At 40.1% G+C, this 10,492-nt stretch overlaps 1 protein-coding gene across 3 annotated transcripts in view; it reads right to left on the bottom strand.

Annotated features, from left to right (window-relative positions):
• The window catches only part of LOC106870756 (nicotinamide/nicotinic acid mononucleotide adenylyltransferase 1), a 39,239-nt gene extending 31,006 nt beyond the window's left edge, over positions 1-8,233 (bottom strand). The window contains exons 1-2 of one of the 3 annotated variants that reach the window (XM_052975170.2): positions 8,014-8,233; positions 6,855-6,950 (exon numbers count right to left, since the gene is read on the bottom strand). In XM_052975170.2, coding sequence (XP_052831130.1) covers positions 6,855-6,948 — 94 coding nt within the window. In that variant the 5' untranslated portion in view covers positions 6,949-6,950; positions 8,014-8,233. Of the gene's footprint in view, positions 1-6,854; positions 7,520-8,013 lie in introns of those variants that run through there. The other 2 variants (XM_014916952.3, XM_014916951.3) reach the window with 2 other exon arrangements.
• Between the last annotated feature and the right edge of the window lie 2,259 nt (positions 8,234-10,492).

Below are 10,492 nucleotides of genomic sequence, written 5' to 3' on the forward strand. Positions count from 1 at the left end.
CCAGTGAAATTCTTCACTGATATTGAAAAGGTGAAAACAAGCAATGTTAATTCTCTAAATGAAGTATTAACAGTAACTGCACGATAAAGTGTAGTATATTGCCACTTAAGTGTGGCTGACCCCTAGGGGTGGATGTTACTGTTGCTTGGCAAACAGGACACAGTCGTGTGTCGATAAGCCAGCTGGAGGAGATGTCCTCCTGGGGCTAAAAGCAACAGTAACATCCACCCCTAGGGGTCAGCCACACTTAAGTGGCAATATACTACACTATATATATATATATATATATATATATATATATATATATATATATATATATATATATATATATATATATATAATAATAATAATAATATTAGGGATAAAATCCAAAAATACAGGTAAAAACTCAATTAAAATCAATTTATTAAAAATTAAAATTAAATTAAGCTTCACAGTATAAAATATATTAATATATATTTTATACTATCTTGATCTTATGATATTTACTTTGTATTATATTATACTTATTTACTGTACTTTTAATTATAAATTTTTTCTATATGTGACAGTGGATTTTCATCGATGAGTTCATAGATCTTGGTTCTTTTCCCTAATACTATATATTAATATATATATATATATATTAATATATATATATATATATATATATATATATATATATATATATATATATATATATATATAACTATAAGCTTCTATCTTAATTTATGTCTCTTTACAAATTAACATTTTCTAATTACAGATTGTTCAAAGATGTCCCCAGGGTGGTGACCACCATGGACTGCTGGTCAGTCTACAACAGATCCTACCTGGGGATGATGGCACACTGGCTGGGCCCCAAAACCCACATGAGACAACACGCAATCCTGGCTTGCTCTTGGCTCAGAGGACATCAGACCTTGATGTTCTTGCCTAAGGCCATGGTGGACACCCATTACAAGTTCCATCTACAAGACAAGGTGACCAGGACCGTGATGGACAATAGCAAAAACTTTGTTAAGACATTTATGCAGTTTGGTAGAAAAGTTGCTAGACTCTTGCCAGACATTCCTAAGGCTGCTGCCAATCCAAACATGGAGGACACTGAGGATGTGGACCTGCATGTGGATCCCAAGGCTGGGGATGTGGACGAAATTGAGTACGTCTCTGTTGATGCCATCCTTGATGAGTCCAGTGGCCTGGGCTTAAACTTGCCAGTGCACACGAAGGCCCATACCTTCAAACTGGTAACCAAGGCCCATACCTTCAAATTGGTAACCAAGGCCCATACCTTCAAACTGGTGACCAGCGTGAATGCCGACAAGGCATCACAAAAAGGTTTGTGCTCCTCTTAGAAGATCTATAGTGACAGCTAGCTGCTGCCTTCCATCCCAAGTTTCACCCGTTCTAGCTGGAGCAGTATAATAATAACCAGGTTAGCAGAGTAACGAACGCCATGGAAACCGTCATAGAGACAGCCCTAATGGAGACCAATGAAGAAGGCAGCAGCACCAGCAGCAATAAGGATGAGGAAGATGATTTCTTCAGCAACATCACTCAATTCCAGGAGAGCAGGAGCCACAGGTCACTGAAATCCAAGGCACAGAACTTGGTGAAGAACTGGCTGGAGGCCATCTCGAAGAAGGTCCTGACTGAAGTCTTGATCAATCTGTTCACCAAGTATAACACCACCATCCAGTGCTGTAGTTGAGTGCCTATTCTCTATAGGCAAAGATAGTTTGAGGGCCAAGAGAGCCAGCCTGTCAGGTGGTAACTTTGAGAGGCTGATGTTTATGAAGGGCAACCAAATCCAAAACCAGGAGAAAACACAAACATGAGCAAAGAAAGGAAAAAAAGGAGACAAAGAGGAAGAAAGAAAAGCAGAAAAACATTAATGCAACACCAAGTGCATCAGCTGGTCACAAACCACAAGATTCAACGGAACCTACTGAAGCAAGCCAACATGCTTGTGGCATTACAATGGGCAATGGCAGGGTTAAGGTATTAGAACAGGCAAGTGCCTTCACAAGCAGTACCCCAAACGCCTTGGTGAGGCAAACCATCAATGATGACAAGAGCTTCCCTGTTAGCAGCCTTGCCCTTCCAAACATCTCAAACACCACAGGCTGAAAGAAATGGTTCACGGACAAGACCCAGTAGTTAAGGATTTTGTTCCGTTTAGCTACAGAAGCAGTGACCATCACATTTCCTGCAGAATCCAGGATGTAGGAAGCAGCAAAGGAGTCAGAGACTGTGACATCCCAGATGAGACACCTACCTCTTACCCAGGGACAAAAAATAAGACCATTTCTTCCCATCACTTCCACAACTGAAAGGATTTTAACCTGAGCCAGGGCCCACTTAATGATTAAGAAAGAGAAAAAAAACATTGGTGTGACAAGCAAAACAACCAGCATTTAGGCAGTAAGACAAACCATGGAAGCCTGTGACGGCTTATCACAGCACCATCTCAGACCCCCAACTCTGAGTGCAATGGAGACGCAGAGCTCATCCAGGCTGAGTAGACCACCAATGTTGACCACAGGCAGGGCATCAATCCAGTCCTCCGAGACACCTTGAAAACTGATCAGATTTATGAGAGAGTTCTCCATATTTTCAATTCAAATGATCACCAGGTACATAATGACTAGTACTTTTCCAACCATGAAAGAGGAACAGCAAAGATGAATATTCTGCAGGATTTGAACTCAGAATGTCAAGAGTCAAAAATAAACACAGCAGACATCTAACAAGCTGCAAAACTCACACCACTACACTATGCCTCCCTAATTATTTAGTGTTTAATAAAAGGGTCTGACATGAGAGATGGCTGGAATAAAATTTTTTGAATGCATTATTTCATTTTTTTTGCCTCAACTTGTCTCTGGGTAATGTCAATAGAGTCCTTGAGAGGGTCTATGAGGTGTCATGCAAACCTTATTGGGCCTAAGACTTTGCAAAGGCATTGTTGACTTTTTCCTTTACATGTGTATTGCTTCTTTCTCTCTCTCTCGCTCCCTTTTTTTCTTAAATACATCATCATCATCATCGTTTAACGTCCGCTTTCCATGCTAGCATGGGTTGGACGATTTGACTGAGGACTGGTGAAACCAGATGGCTACACCAGGCTCCAATCTGATTTGGCAGAGTTTCTACAGCTGGATGCCCTTCCTAACGCCAGCTGTAATTTGAAAGTCCTTGGTGATGGGAAGCATGCAGACCTGACAGATTGGAAGCTTGTAGTCAGCGACCTGCATGTAGGGAGCCCATGTTAGATATAAAGTCATCTCCTTGTCACCAAAGACAGTGACGGGATTTGGTTGCTGCATGGGTATCTGAGCAGCTCCATTTGGGGAGGGCACTGCTCACCCAGAGGCCAGGGAGGTTCCAGAAAAGGTGAACCAAAAATTGCCTGTCTTTCACAACTGATAGATGTCCATCTTGCGCTTGAAAAGCAAAGAGAATACTTATAAAATCTTGAAGAGTGACTGTAGGCTTGAAAGATGCACTGCACTTGTTGCTTGCAAGTTGAACCGTTATAACACTGATATAGCTGCACTTTCAGAAATTCATGTAGAAGGTGATGGTCAGCTTGAGAAAGTAGGAGGTGAATACACCTTTTTTTTTGGAAGGGGAAACCAAAGGAGTACAAAGAGGCTGTTGTTGGCTTTGCAGTTTGATCTGAAATCTTTAAGAATTTGGAGGAGCTTCCTGTTCTTATAAATGAACATCTAATGACTCTACATTTGCACCTGAGAAGTGGGCAGTTTGCTACTTTAATAAGTGCCTATGCACCTACTCTGACTAATTGTGATGAAGATAAAACTTTTTTCTATACCCAGTTGAGAGCCATACTTAGGAAAATCCCCAATTCTGATGAAGTCACTCTGCTGGGGGATTTCAATGCCAGGGTTGGAACAGATTGGACGTTTTGGTATAGGGAAGATGAATAAAAATGGTCTCATGTTTCTGGAGCTTTGTGAGGAATATGGACTTTACATTGCAAGCACTCATTTCATGCACAGGGGTGATCACACAACAATGTGGATACATCCAAGGTCTAAAGTTTGACACTTACTGAACTATCATTTGCAAGCATGACATTTTGTGATGTCAAGTCCTTTCATGGTTCAGAGCACTGGACAGACCACAGCCTGGTGCAAGCAAAGCTCCAGATGATGATCAGAATGAAAGAAAGAAGAGGACCAGTTGGCATTCCTCAGTGTCTGAATGTCCATAAGATATATGATGCTGTGATGAGGAAAGAGCTTCAGAATCCAGCATTGAAAATACTACAACATGGGAAGATTTTCGAGACCAAGTTTTTCAATGTGCTGCTGAAACACTGGGATGTGCTACTGCCAGACACAGAGACTGGTTTGATAAAAATGATGCTGAAGTTCAGTGACGATTGGTTGTAGAGTACCATGCCCTCAATGTATTGCTGCACAGAGGACTTTCAGCTGTTCCGCAAAATTTAGCACTGGCCCACAACAGCAGTGTAAAATCACTATTGTAGCAATCTCTCAGGAAGGTGCAGAACACCAGGTGGGAGGGTCTTGCTCATGATGTTTAGGCTGCTGCTGATGCAAATGACAGCAAGAAGCTTTACCATCTTATGAAGCAAGTTTATGGGCCTAAGAGCTCTACATCAGCTCCTTTGCATTCCAAGGAGTCTTCCACTCTATTTACTAAACCAACAGAGATCACGGGTCGCTGGATTGAACATTTTTCTGAACTCCTACACCACGAGTCATTTGTGGACAAAGCAATGACTAACACTATGCACAAGAGACCTGTCATTTGCTCTTTAAATTCCATACTCTTAATAGATGAAGTAATGACAGCAAAAAGTGGATTGAATCTTGGTAAGGCACCTGGTAAGGATGGTATTTGTGCTGAGGTCCTGTAATTTGGTAGTGATCACATCACACAGTCCCTTCATGAACTTATTAGTGTAATTTGAAGGGAAGGTACAATGTCTAAGGACTGGAAAGACGCAATTATTCTTCCTCTCTATGAAAGAAAGGGAGCCAGAGTAGAGTGTAGCAACTACAGAGCTATTGTTCTACTGTCAGATCCTGGCAAGTATTCTTCTTACCTGCCTGAATAGGTGTCTTGTAAATGATGTCCTATCTGAATCTCAATGTGGTTTCCGATCTGGAAGAAGGACAATGGATATGATTTTCACAGCAAGACGGATGCAGGAGAAGTGCTAGCACCAGTTACGTTGGACTGGACACCTTGTTAGAATGAATGATAGCAGGATCCCTAAACAGATGCTATATGGGGAACTTGTTTGTGGAAAGCAACCCTGGCAGAAGCCAAGACTGCAATTTAAGGAGTGCGTAAAGTCCTCGTTAAAGGCCTGTGAAATGTGGGAGGTGACTGGGAGAGCAATGCTTGTCATCACCACGAATGGCAGAAACAGGTAAAGGAAGGATACCTTTGAAAGAGCACACATTCTTCATGAAGAATTCAAGTGTGCTGCTCGAAAATGCACTGCTAGTGTAATGAATAGAGAAAGCTTGGTCTGCAATGCTTGCAGTCATGTATGTTTGTCAAAAGCAGGGCTTGTTGGTCACCAACATAGATGCAAGTGTGAAGTATAAGGTAGTCTTGAACACACAATGTTCTTAATGGTCAGTACTGGTTTTCCTCAGTCATGAGTGGATGGCCATCATCATGTATGTATGTATGTGTATATATATATATATATTATGTTCAGTTATAATAAAAACATTTCGTCTTTGTAATTTTTTGCAAGATTCCTGTTGTAAAATCGTGTGATGAATCAGAAATTGTTATATTTGGAGATGGTCATGAAAAGACAGAATGGATTAAACAGAACAGGAGGTTATATGTGGGATGGAGAGTTGCTGAAGAGGTCACAGCATGTGTGACGAAAGATTTACAAAAGACACTAAAATAAGAATAATAAGAATAAAACTTAGCTGAAGACCAAGGATATATTGTGTTAAATTTGGCAAAAACACGATCATCCCCAAATATAATAATATAATAAAAACAATTTTACATTGATTTGATGGGTTACTCTATTTTTGTAGAGTGCGAATTTATTATTCTTATATAAGAATGCTGACAGTGACTTCGAAGTTTTGGCCAGTTCAACGATGGCTTTGCTAACTGAAATCTCGTAGTCACTGTCAACATTCTAATGTAAGAATAATAAATATCTATTTCTCTTTCTATACACATACGCACGCACACAATCTACCATCACTGGGGACATTCAAATTTCATAGGTTCCCCACTTCATGAATTTATATTTCCGCTTCAAAAGACAGTAATTAGCCTGAATAGAAACAAGTTTCTAAACAGAGACGTATGAATTCTAAATTATGAGACGAGCGAAAAAAGCTGTTCGTGACATTTCTAGATTCACTATCTTCACTTTCACTTTCGTCTTGATTTGCCGAATTTAATTTCTGGATGGCTTTCAAGTGTTTAGCTACGCATACATACACACATACATATATACACGCACACATACATAAATTCGCACATATATGTCATGTTATGTTATGTGTGTGCGTGTATGTATGTGTCTGTGTGTATATATATTTATATTTTTGTGTGTATGTATCTGGAGATTAGACACTGTAATTTGAGAAAGAAATGGAATAAACCAACCGATAGGACAGAATTCAAACACAACAGCCACTCTCTTTTATTTTCCCATCGTAAATTGGTCTTTATGATATCTAAAATAATTAGAATTTTAGCAGTTAATTGTGCGTGTGTATGTATGTGTGTATCTATGTGCGTAAATGTGTGTATGTATGTCTGTATACACGTACCAATGATGATTATGTTATTAAATGGAAATTATTAAAGGACCTTTAACTTACCGAACATCCTCAAATGCATGTTGGTGACAGGGTTAAAAGATCCACAAGCAATTAAAACCACCCGTGTCGGTGACTGTGTTAATGGTAAGGCCATGTCTGATAGCAATAGATAATTATTAGTAGCTGTTATATTAGTATATACGACAGATATAGATCAGTAATAGTAGGTAATATATATATAGCAGAGATCAGAGATAAATATAATCAAGCAGTTATACAGAGAAGAGAGAAATAGACGAGAGTCCAGGGGCTTGACTTCACAACAAATGTGTTTCTACAACGTTTGGGATGTTTTTAACTGAATCGGTTAAAATAAGCTACCGGGTGTCTCAGTGTGGTTTCCCTTGTAAATTATGAATACATTGCGTCACCAACAAACAAAAGTAACTTGGTCGACGGTCAATGTTTGCGGTTTTTTCTTTAAAGTTCCAGTTACGTATTTCTATAACATTTTCATCAGTAGTAAGACTATTTAATGGTTAATGTCCATTATGGATATTTGGCATTCTTTCGTTCCACGTGCTTCGTTGACGTGAATGCTGGCACTAACGAAAGAATAGTTAAATTGTCGAGATAATATCGATGTGTTTTGATTGTTTTTGTAGCCTGTTACTTGGTGCGCGCGTGCAACAGTTTCATTCATGTGTGTGTGTGTGTGTGTGTGTGCGTATAACTCTCTCTCTCTCTCTCTCTCTCAGTTTAGTCCGAAATAGATGCTAACAATCACTAATTACTGATTTCAGCAATAAAATGCCTCCCAACGAATGTCGATATTATATATATATATATATATATATATATATACATATATATCATTGGAGTGAACGAAGAAAATACAAAAAAAAAAAAAAGGAAGAAGAAAGAAATTGTTGTGATGTGACTGATGGATGGATTTATTAGTTTTGCAGAAACTGCGTCATTCATTCTGACACTGATTCGAATGAATCGATTTCAGGACAGGATACAGGATGGGAGTTTCTTTCTTTCTTTTTTTTTTTTTTTTTTTTTGTATGTATATATTGATGTTGGAAAGAGTTAAACTGAAAATATACACACACTGACACATACACACACACATTCTTGTGTGTTTGTGATCGGGTAGAGAGAGAGAGAAGAGAAGAAAAAGAAAGAGATTGAGTGTTCTAAATATGGCACAAACCTTAATAAGTCATTGGGTCATCACTAAATACAATTTTCTTTTTTTCTTTTTTGCAGCATTGTATAAAATAGTTTACGCGATAATCACTGAATTATTTTTTCCAGAAAGTCCAATGGTGACCTCCACTCCATATCAGTTGGTTGTATTCTGCAACAACTCACAGTAAAAGTGTGTCTGTCCTCGGTTTCTAACTGCCTGTCCACTGAATTTTTCCCAACTCAGCTAGGGGGGTGGGGGTGCAATGCTAGGTTGTGAGGGGCTGCTGCTAATGCCACTAGGGTTTTCACTAAGTTGCCTTCTAAGTCTCCAAAGGTCATCTTCAAACTAGACTTCAGGGATGCCTTCAATTCCATCACTCAGGATGTCATCCTCCATGCAATAGGGGGAAATGCTCTATAGCCCAATCAGTTTGCTTGGTAATCTCATCAGGAACCCTCCTATCTCTCTTTTGGTGACCAACTCATCCCATCTGCCTCTGGAGTCCAACAGGGTGACCCACTAGGACCAGCTCTATTCGCACTGGGTATTGACCATGTTACCAAGATGGAAGCTGGCCTGGACTTGAATGTTTGGTAACTTGATGATGCTTGTTTGGGAGGGCCCTCCTGATAGGGTCCTTGCAACTGTGAGGACAATGATTGAGGAACTTGGTCGTAGGGGCTTTAGCATCAACAGTCCCAAATGCAAGCTCTGGCTCCTCAACCCTCCAGATTCACATTAGCAGACTGTAAACCTGTTTACAAACTCCTTCCCCTCTATCACGGTTCTTCCGTCATCAGCATGGAGCTCTCCAGAGTCCCAATTATTGTCACAGCTTTCTTAAGCTATACGTAAACAAACGAGTAGAGATGAGTATGCATTTACTAAAGGTTTATTACTTTAGGTACAATAGGGCTTAAGTCGTCAGTTATTTTTGTATAGTTCCCTTAGATTCTTTTCAGCTACGTCACTGAGTCTTCTGTTATCATTCTCCTCCCAGAAGTCCTTTTCTTTCCAGCTGACCAACTTCCGAGCTAGCCCACAGCGAAGTATCCGTATACAGTTCGTTTGCCACGAATCCTACCCTACACCATCTTTCAATCCATGATGGTTAACCTTGAGTAACTTTTAAAAAAACCTTGAGGTAATGGAGCCCCACCAAGGTTTTTTTTACACTTAGGAATTACTTATAGATTCCTAAGTTATAGTATTTTGTCAGCATTAGTCCCTCTTATAGATTTTCATCATCTCTCCAATGCCAATCTAATATTCAGGGAACTCAAATGTTTGGTCAATGTCAGACTCTCTCTCTAGAGTCCTGCAACAAGGCTCCTTAGCCCAAATGGTTTCTGTGTCTAAGTTTGCGCAAGTGCTTGTCTCTATCTCTTCCCTCCATCCATGCTTGCTTCCCTTCGGTAGGCAACATCCTCTCTTTTCCAACATGGACTAGTTCCAACAGGAAGATGGATGAAACTCTGTTACAGTGAGAGAGCTGGGTTTGTCAGTTCCTGTTACAGTTGAGGAGAGATGGAAGCAGAAAATATGAAGCAGTCTGCATTCAGGTGCCACTTTCGACTCTTTCCTTGATCAATTTTCAAGGTGTCACCTACTTTCTGCAGGTGTGAAATTCTCAGGGAACTGGATTAACGTCTTGCCTGTGGCCAACTTTGGAGGAGGTCTACTCAGACTAGATGAGCTCTGCATCATCATTGCACTCAGAGTGAGAGCCAACACTTGTGGGGGGCTGAGATGTCACTGTATTAGGTACCTCAACTCCACAGATCTTTACAGTCTGTCTTGCCACCTAAATGCTGGTCATTTCACATGTCATACTGGGCTGTGGCTCAGGTTAAAATCCCTTCAGTTCTGGAGCTGATGGGATTATCTAGAAGTGATGGGAAGAGACCAGATGGCCTTACCCTTTGTCCCTCACCTGGGACGCCACACAATCCGTTACTCCCTCCCATATCCTAGATGCTGTAGTAAATGGGATGGTCACTGCTTCCATAGCTGAACAGAGCAAAATCCTTGCGACCTGTCAGTGAACCATTTCTTCCAGCCTGTGGTATTTGAGATGCTCGGAGGCAGTGGGCCACTAACGGTGAAGTTCTTGTCATCGTTAGTGTCAAGTGATGTCCATGTGCAGACTTGGCTGTTCCAACACCTTAGCCGCACCATCACCCATGGTAATACTGCAAGCGTGTTGGCTTGCTTCAGTAAGTTCCATTGAATTTCTGAGTAGATTCAAACACAAATATATGCAGCCATCTTTTTTTTTTTAGTGCTGCACCAACTAATGGTGAAACCCATCTTGTGGAAGCCATTAACATTTTGAATTGTAAAAGATTGATAGTTGCAATAGCGACATTAGTCTCTTTCTATCACCTTTCAACAGCATTATATATTAAGGAACAGTAGAACGATTAACAACATAATAAAAATAAGTTTTATTTTTGATGATGCTTGGTTTTACAAATCCTGTGTCATTCAGCTTAGCAGC

This window comes from Octopus bimaculoides, chromosome 2, assembly GCF_046866305.1.
Source record: "Octopus bimaculoides isolate indiv1 chromosome 2, ASM4686630v1, whole genome shotgun sequence".
NCBI classification, from domain to species: domain Eukaryota; kingdom Metazoa; phylum Mollusca; class Cephalopoda; order Octopoda; family Octopodidae; genus Octopus; species Octopus bimaculoides.